The 14551-nt window shown below is 43.5% G+C and overlaps 1 protein-coding gene across 1 annotated transcript in view; it reads right to left on the reverse strand.

Annotated features, from left to right (window-relative positions):
• Positions 1–4588, reverse strand: part of ACOT12 (acyl-CoA thioesterase 12) — a 36491-nt gene extending 31903 nt beyond the window's left edge. The window contains 2 exon segments of the mRNA XM_075727115.1: positions 2158–2227; positions 4465–4588. Coding sequence (XP_075583230.1) covers positions 2158–2227; positions 4465–4588 — 194 coding nt within the window.
• Positions 4589–14551: the final 9963 nt, after the last annotated feature.

Below are 14551 nucleotides of genomic sequence, written 5' to 3' on the forward strand. Positions count from 1 at the left end.
ACAACAAAACAAAGCTGGACATGATCTCACTCAGCCTGAGATGCCAGTCCTGCAGTAAGGTGGGTTTGGACTTCACAGACACTGGATACCCTGATGGACTGACATCTCCCCTGGTCCTCCAAGCAGTCTATGCAGCTGGACTCACATTTCAGTGCAGAAAAGTGTAGTCCTCTGGGGTCCATGGCCATACCAGAAAATAAAGATGTCAGAACTGAGATGGTTGGACAGTATGATAGGGAAATGTCTTTTCATATACTTTTTGGCACTGTTTCAAAATGAAATGTTCTACATTGTATCACATATTCTGACTTTGGACAAACTTATTTATTTAAGCCAAGAAAGCCCATCAGCTTGGACATTTAAGTAGATCTGTAAGGGCAGAACTCATAGAACACCACACTTTCACTTGTAACTGGCAGAAAGCTTTTGAAATATATCAGAATGAACTGAATATGATTCACATATGGAGAACTAACAAAATTTAAATAAATGTAATTTAAAATCAGATGTTCTTACTACCACTGAACTGCTGCATATTAAAAGACAAGGAAGAGGGATTTATTTATCATGGCATAAAACTGAGTTTTGCAGTATACAGATTTGTGGAAATCTCTGTTTCCATGTCAACTGAGAAGAAGTATGCCCAGAAGAGTTAATCCTTATAGAACATTTGGTAACCTGAGTTAGGTAAATGAAACCTTACAGCAGGTAACTTACAAAACATCTTTTTAATTTACTAGAATGAGATACAAAAGCTCTATGATTTATGCAAGATGTTTGTATAATCAAAAAGATCTGGCAAAATTTAGGAAATCACACAATAAGCTACAAACAGGATGTTAGGGACAACCTGAGGCTGAAAAATAATTACTGAAACCACTTTACAGTTACTATGTTTGTGCCCTATATTCTTGTCAAAAATGAAACATTGGCACCACAAATGGAAGGAGAACTAGAGACATACTTGGAAACAAATTTGGAAGGAAAAGCATTTTCATTATATTTTAGAAGCTCTGTTCTGCTCTCAGAAACAAGAGAGAAAATTGCTCTGAAGCTACTGAAGTCTGAAATACTACGCCTGAAAGAAAAACATTACCCTGACTTCATTTGTAGGACTCTGATTACAGTTTTCACAGATAGAATTTCTTCCTAAGGACAAAATTAAAAACACAGAACAATTACAGGCAGGACAAACACTTTAAAACTAATTTTGTAAAACAGACCAAGAAAATCCCTTGAGTTCTAGATTCAGTATGACCGTGTTCACCTTCTCTAATGGTTCTAGTTCTCATCCTAATGGCCACTACTCTAAAAATCTGCTGTTCAGAAGTGTGAGCGGATGCTTATTGTGAGCTGATGCTTATTTTACACTTGTGTACTGCAAACAGTTTTAAATTGACATCAGCTGTACATCTGACAGCCAGTGTTCCTTGGTTCACAGTCAGGACAACTGCATGTGCATTGGTCTCTGTAACCAGGTCTATCCCATCTAAGCACTCATTAATTTCCAGATTGCAAGGTATAAAACCACACAAAATCTACAAAGTAATGGCTTTAAGTTTCTGTAAAGATATGGTTTAGGAATAAATGTGCTATTTCCTCTTATAGTGTCTTTTATCCCTTGGAAAACCATGAAAAATGGTTAAAACAAAAATTAAGTCCTGTATTATGTTGCAGACTCAGTCAATATTCAGTGATCACAAATGCAAAACATTTCTGTTTTGTTACATGAACGCATTTTTTAAAAAGAGCTAAAAGAAAGAGATGGTAAGAAATAAACTGAAAGAGCACTTGCAACAATAAAAAAATCCATACAGTAACTGTTATAGGTATGTATTCCTTATTTAACAGACATAAGTAATGGTCTGCAGCATTCACTTTAACTAGAGCCAAAGACCACTGGGCTGTCAGTTTCTCACCTGGCATCTAGGTTGCCGTGTAGAAGTAACTACTGCTTATTTTTGACCTGTGAAATTGATCTGTTTTCTAGGCAGGTCAGGCTATCACAGATAGAAAAGAGCAATTTTGAGATTTAACCTTGTGACTCTGGGGAGTTCACTGGCCAGCTGTCTCAGATTTTATAATGCCACCGTTTATCTCTCCCAAATAAGAATCTCTAGAATGAAGACATTTGATTGTTGTTAGCTGGTTTTGTACCTGGCAGTCTCTTCAAACTGTCTGTCATCCATAGACACTGTCACACAAGGCATACAAGCATGTTTCTCAGCTTCAAAAGAGACACATGGACACACAATTACCACATTTCATTTGCAGCAAGCTATTAACCTATGTACTTGTGCATGAGAGACAGAGATGAAACACAGTAGATCCCAGTTCTTCTTTTGATCACTCTAACACAACTCTGCTCTGGAGCCCTTAGAAAAAAATAAGCTAAATAAGATTAAAGTTAATATTTACCATGAAATAAGGGTCACATCAGGACTAGATGATGATAATGATCCTACTCAGTTTGAAATCTGTATTTAAGATCTGTCTCTAAAAATGAACATTCTGGTAAGAGAGCGCTAACAAGTGTGTAGCAGGACAAAAAGAGTCACAAAGCATTAACAAGCCTACAGAAATCTCAGCAATCTCCCTCAAAACAGGATGTTGTGAATATCAGCTATGTTAAACCAGTATGGAAGTTTTATGTCAGTTGAGGAATCTCAGACACAGGAGAAAGATCTACTGGCTTATTAGCATCATCACAGGAGTGGTAAGCAGCTAAGTACACGTTCTCAGTGCTGTACCAAAAAGGCGGGAATTAAATAAAAACAAATACAAACAAGATTTAAAAAATCAAACCCGAGTATTTACTTATTGTAAAATATTTTTACCAAAATGTGAACTGTGTCCTTTGCCTCCCTAGGATGCATTTGGTTACGAAAAATAATGCATACTATTTGTATTAATTATGAAAGTTAATCTGGAAAAGGTAAACATCTTCTTTTCTGTTAGTATTCAATAGCCAGTTATCTTTTTACAGCAAGTTATTGTGATTTATTATTTATTTGACCATAGCACCTAGAGTTTCAAGTCAGAGGATAAATCTCCACCACACTAGGAGCTGTATAAACACAAGGAACCCCTGCTCCAAAAAGTTTCCTGAGTGACAGAGGCAAAAGAGAGGACTATCAGGAAGCCTAGAAAATAGCACTGCACAGCAGGCAGGAGTTCTCACTCACAAGCAGCCCAATATTTTTAGTGAGCATCACAAGAAAAAGCTTGGAAGAATGAGAAGACAATGCGCGAGTTATACCAGTATCTGAGGAGTTCCCTTTGAAAATATAAGGGCAAAACACATGAAGGCACTTATCAGAAATACAGCAAGCTGTGACGAACGGGAAGAGGTCACTGACAACTAAGATGCTGGAGTCACCACTGTGACAGGTAATGCAAGGTGATGAGTAAGATGGTGATAGTCATAAATAGCCTCAAAAATGAGGAAGCAGCCAGGTGGATCACACCTAAAGCAGCAGGATATAAAATGAGGAAGGTGCAAAACCCGGGAACTTGCAACTGCATCAGCTGGCATTAATACAGGTGAAAGATGGTAAAGCCAAACAAATCACTGCCTGGAATGTTGAGTCTGCTGTGAGACAAAAAGCAAAGCAAGGAAAGGTGTTAAAAATCCTTTGCGTACAACAGGATTAGCTCCGTGGGGTGAATGACTGCTGCTGCCCTAAGCCTAACCAGGAAAAGCAATTATGAAAGGTGGATTGAAAGTGAGCTCTGGTGGCAGATTCGCATGATGAAGATCATCACAGCTTAACTGAAGTCCAGGGAGCAAGGATGAACTGCTGTAGCAGCTGGGGCTCTGCCACTTCAGAGCAGGGGCTCGAGTTCAGGGGTTGCTGAGATCAGTTCAGAGTCTCTCTGCAGAGGGCACTGGTAAGGGCTAAGTCACTGAAGGGCTGAAATCTAATGACTCCCTGGTGCTAAAATAAATCTCAAAAAAAGGTGTGATCATACTGGGAAGTTGCCACATGCTAGGTAGTTACTGGGTTATAGTGTGGGACAAGTTCTCCGGGATCCCAACTCTTTCTATATAGGAAGAGCGGATTACGCAAAGCTGCGCGGAGCGCAGCACACACCTACGCAGCGAGCGCACCGCACTCGCGCAGCGCATGGGACACCCTCCAGACGCGCGCTCCCCAAATACACCCGCTATTATATATATACTTGGAAACAGAGTTCACTGACAGCAGAGACGGCAGAACTCTTGGGTTTTCTTAGTGCTTTTGCTGCAGTTTTCGCTTCCAGAAGTTAGCTGAGGAGATTTTAAAAGTTTTCAAAGCTGAGTTACACCAGACACAGAGTGTTCTGCACGCTGGTTGGATCTGTGTTGGGTTTGGTTTGGTCTTTTTTCCCCCCACCCATGCACCAATATTCTTAAATTAGTACTTTTCTTTCTTCTAGCATTTCTCTTTTTTCATCCCTTTTTCCCCTCTGCTGCTTTTTTACAATCCTCCTCATCCTGCCCGCGCCTGTCACCCGCTGCTTCGCTCTCCCCTGAGATGACACTCCTCTCCAGACCCACAAGCTTTCGCACTCCCTTAATGCCTCTTCCTAATCTGAGCCCCCACATCCCAGACACTCCCCGCCGGCTGAAACCTTCCCTCAAGCCCTCCCAGCTCCCCAGGGGCAAAATTTCGCCTCCTCCCCGCCCCCGTCACCGGCCAATATCGGGATGGGGCTGCCCGTTTTCAGGGGAGGAGGTGCCCTCCCCACACAGCCGAAGAGTTTAAGGCGCATTTCTGAGGGGAAGGGGGTGCACGGGGCGGTGCCGGGCGCCTCTCCCCGCCGCCCTGAGGCGACGCTCCCCCTGCCCGCGGCCGGGCCGCTGCCGCCGCTCCACCTGGAGCCGCTGCCCGCGCTGGCCGCCGCGGGCCGGGAAGGCGGCCCGCCGCCCCGTGGGCGCGCAGCGAGGGGCGGCAGCGACGGCCGAGCCTGCGCCGGGCACGGAGCGGCAGTGCGGGCCCGCCCCGGCCTCTCCGCCGCCTGACGGGCTGGGGCGGGGCTGGCGCCCCAGCGCCCGCGGCCGGGCCGGAATGGTCTCCGGCGAGGGCCGGGCCGGGGCAGCGCCGCTGCGGGGAGGCGGGGAGGAGCCGCCGGGCTGGGGGCACGGGGGTGCCGGGGCGCGTACGGGGGCACCGCAGAGCGAACGCGGCCCCCGCAGGGGAGCGGCGGCCGGCGGAGAGCTGGGGCCGTTCCGACGCCCCGCGGCCCCTTTCCGTGCCCCGCGGCTCCCGCCCCGGCGCCTCCGAGGCCGCCTCACGGCCTGGCATCAGCCGCCGCGGTGGCGCGGCCGCCCGCCCTGCTGGCGGGTCTTGGTGTGTGCGTTGCCACCCGAGTATTCACCGTCCCGCTCAGATTATTGTTTACTTTTTTCTTATTTTGAGGTCTTGCTCGCTCAGTGCTGTCACCGCCTGGCAGCGGGCCCTGGGCAGACGCTGCCGCCTCCCGGCGCCGGAGCGCCGGCCTGGGCCTGCCGCGGCCTGGGCCTGCCGCGGCCTGGGCCTGCCGCGGCCTGGGCCTGCCGCGGCCTGGGCCTGCCGCGGCCTGGGCCTGCCGCGGCCTGGGCCTGCCGCGGCCTGGGCCTGCCGCGGCCTGGGCCTGTGGGCGCCTGCCGCCGTCAGGCGCTCGCACGGCGGTTCAAGCAGGGACCGCACGGGGGCTGCTCCGGCCCCCTCCTGCGTGGCCGGTAAGGTGCTGCGGGGTGTTGCTCTTGCAAACTGTGAAAAGGTAAGCGCTGCTGAGGAAGAGCAGAGCAGTCGCTTTTGAGCGGGTCGGGAAGGTCAGCGTTTGGCCATCGCCGCGGAGGCAGCGTCGCTGCTTGCGAAGGCTCAGCCAGGCGAGGAGGGCGCTTCGGGGAAGCTGACAGGCTGCGCTCGTCAGCTCTTAAGGCAGGGCTGGTCGGTTGAGCCCATGTGCTGCTTCCACATAGCAGAGTGTGTAACCTCTAAATGGTCTTTAAGTAAAGATTGCAAAGGTTATATTTGACTCTGCGCTATTCCCCCCGCCACCCTCCCTGGGTATTGTAAATAGCAGGGTTTTCAGCAGGGCAGCAAGACTGACTTTTCTGCGGCCTTTCCTTACAGCCCTTCCTCTTTATCATCTAGCTGCGGCTTGTTACCCACTATTCCAATGACCGGCTTGCCATGTTTATTAAAAACATACATAAATGAATTTATACCCTGAATGCGTGTTCATTTAAACATTGAATGCGTGTTCATTTAAACATTGATAAAGATCCAGCTTTAACCCGTAACAGCCAGGAAAATTTGAATTTTAACCAACCTGCCTCACCAAGATAGGGTTTCTCAGTGCAGCAGGGATTTTTTTCCCACATGGTCCATCACTGCACTACAGCAAGGTCTGTGTTTCTTTGTCACATACTATTTTAGCAAGCAACAGGATGGCTGTACCATCACACTAGTTACCTTCCAGAAGATACTGGCTCTGAAAATCAGCATGCTGTGCTATTCCCTAGATTTATTTCTATTCTGTAGCTTCAGAAAAAACGTTTGTACCAATTTCTTTTTCCTTCTTTGACTGCATTCTGTGAAGGAAGGAAACAGACTCTCTTGGAAGTGGCAGTGGCATAGCTCAGTCTTGCTACCTGAACTGAGTTTGTAAATAGTACACAGCCGGTATTCTCTCCTTCCTCATCTGCTCAATCCAGACGACAAAAACTCACGTATGAACTTCCTGGATGTCAGAAGGCAGAGTCTTTAAACAGAACTAACCCCTTTTCTATACAAGAAAAATTAACTTGTGTTTTGCCTGCCTAGGCCAGTAATTTGTAAATTTGTTTTCAGGTTTACCTTGTCACATTCATTGACCAGGCTTTCTCTAAGGTAATGCTTAGTTGTTGTTCTTTTGCCGGTAGCTTTCACCTCCATTTAACATAGTGCCAGTGATCAGGTGTTTGGCCCATAATATATCTGTTGTATGCTGTGAGATTAGGAGTTACAAAGCTGTCAGTATCACAAAGAGGTGAACGTAAAATCTAAATCTGCTCACATCTAAAACTTTCTGAAGTACGTGGACGAGTACGTGCTTGGGGCAAGTGGTCAGAGGACCTCTTTTAGGCTGTATGGAGGAGTTTAGAGAAACAGAAGAGGTAACTTCTCTTGTTTCTGTTGGGGCAAGGGAAAGCTGGTATTTGAGAAACACACCTCAGAGCTGTACATACCTGTCCTGGTTTTGGCTGGGATAGAGTTAATTTTCTTCCTAGTAGCAGGCATAGTGCTGTGCTTTGGATTTAGTAGGAGAAGAATGCTGGTAACACACTGATGGTTTAGTTGTTGTTAAGTACTGCTTAAGCTAGTCAAGGACTTTTCAGCTTCCCATGCTCTGCCAGGTGCACAAGAAACTGGGAGGGGGCACAGCCAGAAGAGTTGATCCAAACTGCCCAAAGGGCTATTCCATACCATATGACGTCATGCTTAGTATAGAAACTGGGGGGTGTTGGCCAGGAGGCAGCGATCGCTGCTTAGGAACTGTCTGGGTATCGGTGGGCGGGTGGTGAGCAATTGCATTGTGCATCACTTGCTTTGGATATTATTACTACTCTTATTATTATATTGTTACTATTATTACTATTTTTTTACTTTATTTTGTTTCAATTATTAAACTGTTCTTATCTCAACCCAGGAGTGTTTCTCATTCTTACTCTTCCGATTGTCTCCCCCATCCCCGTTCGCACTCCCCTCGGGGCAGGGGGAGTGAGCGAGCGGCTGCTGGTGCTTAGTTGCTGGCTGGGGTTAAACCATGACAGTAGTACTTCCCATGACAGTAGTACTTCCCATGACAGTAGTACTTCCCATGACAGTAGTACTTCCCATGACAGTAGTACCTCTTGATTTCTGAGGGAAGGATGTCACTTGAAAGGTGTCCTGTGGAAGTAGGAGCTGCCCTTGCAGAACAGGGATGGCCACCCAGGATCCAAATGAGCAATGCACATGGCTTCCACTGCTGTGGACACTTGGCAGACGCACCTGGAGAGTGAGGTGAGGGAACTCACAGCCTAAAACGCCCTTTTCCAAACGAGCCCCTGCTTTCGTAAGCCACATTTCTCCTGCCCTGCAGCTCCTCTTCTTGGACCCTTCCTGCTGAGGTAACAGACTAATTAATGCCTGTCTTCCAGCTGGCTTCAATGACTCCTTTCTCTGCAGTCCCTTATGCTCCTTTAGCTTCTTACACAGTCTCCACTGGAGTAACTGAGTATTTTACAGCCTTCGTGTATTTGTCCTCAGAATACCTGCAAAGTCACTATTGTTCTGGCACAGCTGAAAAATTAGTGGAATTAAGTTACTGGCCCAAGTTCACAGAGGAGATCTATGCTTTTCAGTGTTTTCCCAGTTGAAAAGTACCTTTTGTGGCAGAGTAGCCTACACCAGCACCTCTCACATCACCACCAGATGAAGGTGGCTGGACCAACATTACATGGCTGAGGCAGGTTCTGGGAAGCACCTTTGTGAAACATGATATTTCTCTTTATTGATGCCCACTGTGGCACGAGAAACAAATGGTCAAAGACAGGTAGAGGATGCCTTACATCCAAACCCATGCATCACTCACTGTCTTTGGTGAAACTGTTCTTTTGAAATGAGAACTGGTGGTGAATTAGAGTGAGCTCAACTTTAACAGTTTGGTTAACCGACTAAGAAATTGGCTTCCCTCCAGAACTGTTGCTTGCTAATGCAGCTTTAAAAAGCTTTTGTGAATAAATGATTTGCACTTAATGGCTTGAGGCTTCTCCTGCCGAACTGAAATAGTAAAAACAACAATGGGTGCAGTACTGGTTTAAATACATTTACAAAGAAAAAACAGAATGGATATTAGGTTATCATCTCCTAATAACATGCATTTGTAAGTGAAGCTACCTAACTTAAAAAGCTTTGTGCTGGCACAATAGCATATCTCACGAGCGCTGTGAGGAACAAGACACAGTGCAATGCCTGTAGAGGAATTGTGCCAGAAGAGGTAAGGCATTTTATTAATAAAAGATGAGCCCAATATTAGGTGTGAATAAATCTTCTGTAAAGTAAAGCCATTACTGTGAGTAAGGAGTACTATTCAATCACGCAGCACGTAGACAGCTAGCAGCCCACTCATCTAATAGTGTCACTGCTCCAGACTGGCATTTCATCCAAGTTAGAATTTATTCTGAGAAATGGTATGGAACAAAAGGGTAGTAAAGGAGGTCCGATTAAGAACCACAGTTCCACAGAAGCCTGTAATCTAGAATTGGTTTTTGGGTTTCTACCAAAATACCTTCTACATTTAAACAGATGTATGCACGACTGGAGAGCTTTGGCGTTCCTTGGTAAATAAGAGACTAATGTGATAATTGTGACATCATTAACACCTCCACAAATCTTTTTGTACCAATCGAGTCAGCAGCTGTAGGACATGCCTCCAAGATGGGTCTTTTTGATAATGTTTTAAATACAGATGTCAGTTACTGCAGTAAATCAACTGCAATATATAGCTGAGCATCTTTGTAGACCGTGTTCGTCTATATTCTTGAAACAAATGTATTACTGCCTGAAGTTATAAATGTTTTAGAGAATTGTATGTTTCTTTCATAACCCTAGTTATTCATGGAAAAAAAGGTTTTTTTTTGACACAGCTTGTGAAAATACAACTACTTCTTGTAAAATGAAACTTTATTCTAAAATGTATCCAAAATTGCAAGACACAAGCACCATTAAACAGATAAATAGACATATATTTATGTACAGAGAGCATCAAAACACAAAACAATTGTTAATATAATTCTTATACCATTTTAATGAGTATCCATCAATAAAACTTTACAATTTTAAAGAAGACTTTTCAGTTGCAAAACAGTTGTAAAATCATATGTATAAATTATGTTTACTACAATTCCAATAACAGAGGCAAAGTAAATACAAAAATAATAATCAATACTGCAAATTCAAATACAAAACCCAAAGTAATGCTGCACAGGTACATATGTACACTGGATGAATTCATGCAGCTAGGCAGTGCAACAAATTAACTGCTGAGTTTAACTTATCACAAAATGGAACAACCATGTTGGCAAACAGAAGAAAATATATTTTTGTAATAAATCATAGTGCATTTTGAAGTTAGACTTTATAAAATGATTGTTGAGTGATATACTTCTAAAATTCCCCATGTGATCTAAGATTCCCCATCTCCTCTCCTGCAAAAGAAAGTACAAATGACGAAAGCTAAAAACCCCACTGTAGTACAGAGTCTGATGTACTGGTACCATCTTGACTTTTTTTTTTTTGTTCTCGGTATCAGACTTGTTTGCAAGGGCCCATGTCCACAGGGACATGTGTTACTCCTTGCTACCAAAAGTAAATCTTTCACACTCCAATGCTATCTCCATAAACTGAATCTCACATGATGCTTAGACTGCACTGGTTTAAAGAGACACAGCTGAGCCTTGGAAAAAAGATCTCTTAAATCCCTGTGAAGTACAGAGAGAGAGTAAAACAGAGGATAGAGAGACCTCATTATTCCTGAAGCTCCTATCCCTGATTGCTTTAATTACATAAACACAGATTAACATAAGAGGCTTTTATGGCTTGGATGAAATTTCTGCTAATTTGCTGGGCAAGCACAAAGCCCATGTTTCTCCACAGGGCTTGCCTTTCACAGTGCAGAAGGCTACAGACTATTTTGGTTGGTGAAGGAAGCCTCAGGTAACTATACAGAAAAATACTTCTGCAGTGAAAATGTATTAAAGAAACAAAATCAAAACAGAACCTCTTGAAACCTGTTATTTCTTGTGTAGCTGCAATACTAAAACATTCATGTTTACCTTTCAGTTCTGCGTTGGTCAGTGTATCATGAACATGAAGATAAAACTGACGTTCATACCTCATTGAATATTACTGGTTAAGTGTCAAAATTAGATGAGATACAATTATAGAGTCTGACACTTTTTTTTTTTTTTTTTACTTAAAATCTCAAGTGATAAGCACGCTCAGTGTTTTCACTAGGAAGTTACTGCTAAAATGCTACATTTCTTTGCTGAGAAGACACTAATTTACAGCAGCCTGTAAACTACTGAAGAGTTGCTCCCTGCATCCTTTGTGCTTCCAAAACCCCCTTTCAAGCCATCGTTAACTTTCAAGTTAATTGGAGTTTCGAGCAAAAAAGGGATGCAGAAAAACACCTGTATTGGGTAAACAATGTAGCAATTTATACAGCAGCATTTCTAAATTTCCAACATGCAAGCACGCATAGAGAGAAGCTAAGAGACAGCATGTGCTGCAGTGATATGTCATTGTGCTTATGTCTGGTGAGAATACTGTGGCATTTTCACCCGGGAAAACATAAATGTCAGCCCCAGAAGACTCAAATAGCCAGTATTAATGAAGCCATCAGCTACTATGTAGTAAAGAACACCCCAAAAGAGGGAAGAAGTTTGTCTGCTTGTAGCTTATCGATACTGAAGCTGAAGAGAATTACAAAGGCACGATACAAGCCTATATTTCTTGTAAATTATACATATTCATATATTTTTGCTCATACCACCTCAAGATACTGAATGGAAAAATAATAACTGAAGATACAAATGTTAATTGAAAGTCAAGCACTAAAAATAAATGATTGCTCGAGAAGATAGCTCATTACTCACTACATTTCTACCCTTCCTGGGTGGTGAGCTTGCCCACCTTTCCTCCATTGGCTGACAATACCCATCAGGATATTCAAGAACATGGTGATCCACAGAGAAAACTGGAAGAGTGTCAGCTGACAGACAGAATGGCTTTATGCATCTGAAAAGTTGTCAGTCTGTGGCTGCCACAGCAACCTTTCCCACTGCAACTGTTTTACCTTTGGCCCAGAATTCACTGAGAACCCAGAAACTGTAACTGGAAATTCATACCCATTTTCATGCAGAGATGAGGCTAACATAATCCGCGAAGATAACATTTTGGTTAAGTTCGGCACTCAAAATATTGAACAGCAGAGCAGGGATTATACTAGCATATCATAAAAAACAATTCTCAATTTTTCTATTCATAGCTACACACAATGCATATCATTTTCAACACTGAATGACTCACAACTCAGGAAATAAAGCAAATGTACCAATACCGCTCCTGTTAAACTCACAAAAAAAATGACACCCACTTCTGTGTGATGAAGTTATATGGCAGCTTTGGAGGCAGCTGCTGTCTCAGGCCCAGCTGTGAGAATGTGGACACTTCATGAAGGTGAAAAGGTGCAAGTTACGCCATTTGCGTTTTTAAACTTCAGCTGTTCCTCAGCTCGCAACAAGAACTGGTACAACTGCTGCTGCGATTTTGTACTGGCAGTTAATGAAGAAAGACATCAAGTTCAACTTGAATAAGGAAGGTGGATGGTGCAAGCCTGAAGTAGAACATGCTATAAGTGGGCATTGCTAATCCACAGTAACACTGTCTGCAAAGATCTGGTCTATCTGAAACTGGGTACTTTCCTCATCTCCAAACCAGTATGTGAAATCATATAAGTTTACTGCAAGTTTACAACCCCTCCCTCCCCCCCCCCCAAACTGCCATTACTACCTGTATTCTCACAATCCTAAATTAGGAGCTCCTAGATTTATTCCTTAAAGCTCTTAGGAAAGGAATCTTTAGCCATCCCTAGAAAGTATGAACACTAATATCTTTCTTACAACCTCACAGCTGAATTTAAAAGCAGCATATGCTATTGCTGGTGTTAATTCATCTATGCAATAGTTTCTTCGTGGGTTGCTTTCAATGAATGAATCAGCGCAGGCGAAGAGTGAGAGAGCCCACTGAACAAATAAACGTGGGGATTTCTAGGCAGGTGTAAACCTACAAATGTTCAAACAAGTTAGTTCAAGCTACACCTGTTTATAAAAAAGGAAGTAAAGATGAAGAAAATAGCAACTATGGGGCAGAAATCTCGTGTTTGAGATTGAAGGATTCTGAAACTCATCTGGAAGCCACTCAGATTCAGGTTCTTAGGAGCTGCATTATTCTTGCCCATACCAGGGCTCAAATAAATACACTTTTGTGTACAGGGATGTGAAGCTAAATATAAACCCTTGGATTCATTCCACCTAACTGTAGGCCTTGAAAAGCATGCAGGATTAATCAGTGGAGAGGGTAATTGATGCCATAATACAATCTTCCAGAGGCATCTCCTCTTCTGCTCCTCCTCTGACTTAAGAAGAGACCTAGGCTGGTAATTTTTAGACAGCTAAAATTAAGGTAGGATGAATCAGGCCACAGAGTGGAGCAGAAACAAGTCTGATGTGGTGGTACAGCTGTTACCATTACAAAACACAGTCTGTAATAGCCTTGTATGAGGCTCCAACCCAGATATGCTTTGTAGTTAGTGACACACAATCCATGTTTTTGCAGCTCCCCAGTCTTGCAAGGAATTTTTTAAGATAAAACAGTGAGGCTTGATTTTATGACCTTGTTTCCCTTGTTTGGTCCTTAGACAAGGTGGCTTCTCCAAACACCGGGTTCCCGGAGCTGTGCTACACTGGCTGTCAGAGGCACTCTCTGAGGGGAAGCTCTCTCAAGACACAAATGTACACAGGGTTGTATTTTGGTACAACAGAGCTAGCACCACCAAACCTCCCAGCACTTCAACAGCTGTGTATTTCAAAAAGGATTTTGAAAGACGGGAAGCCTTCAGGGGCGGGTCTGTTTTCTGATGCAGTTGAAGGGCTTCAAATAAAGATATATCCATGATATAAGTCCTTCCCAGGGCAGCAGCTGGGATAGTTAACGATTCCCCAAAGCAAGACCCTAAACCATGTGGAAAGGCATCACTGTCAGGCAGCATGTTGGACCTCTCACCAGCATGGACTACTGCCCTTCTGAAAACATCCCAGAGGCTGTTTTTAAAAATTATACACAAGGTCTGGAGAAATTCAGAACTGCAGTGGTTACTCATCCTAGCATGACACTTGCACACATCCACATATTTGTGATGCTGTGGGAATTGTGTACCACCATGCTTTTGAACTCTCAGTATGGCATGGATTGCTCTCTGTGGTAGCTGTCGATAATGAAGCACACACTGAGGAGAAATACAGCTGTTCTGAAATACCCAAACTTTGTGACGACTCCAATATTACCAATATTAATGCTTAAGGTCAGAGGCAGTATCAAGTTTTGCATGCATTTTCTACTTTAATATTTATATTGGCAAATTTAATTCTTTCTGGTTTGGAAAATAACTGAGGTTTTCTTTACTTCCAAAGAGTGGAGTTTGAACATTAGGTTCGTTTATGATGTTCAAAGTCATTCTTTGTCCAAAATACACCTGAAATGGGACCTGCAAATACTTGGGATTATGGGATTGGGATCACCCTGTTGTTCTCTGCAAAGGGCTGAAGCAATCTGTAGAAACTTTTTTTTTTTTTTTACCTTAGAAATATAGAGAATTTATCTACAGAATGGCTTGGAAGTGTGAGGAACATTTATTGCAAGTACTCAAAGTCTTATGTGAAAAGGTGAAGGTGCAATGTCACTAACAAAGACTGCCTTTATTCAAAAGATTAACCTAG

The sequence above is a fragment of the Pelecanus crispus genome, chromosome Z (genome assembly GCF_030463565.1).
Source record: "Pelecanus crispus isolate bPelCri1 chromosome Z, bPelCri1.pri, whole genome shotgun sequence".
Lineage (NCBI taxonomy): Eukaryota > Metazoa > Chordata > Aves > Pelecaniformes > Pelecanidae > Pelecanus > Pelecanus crispus.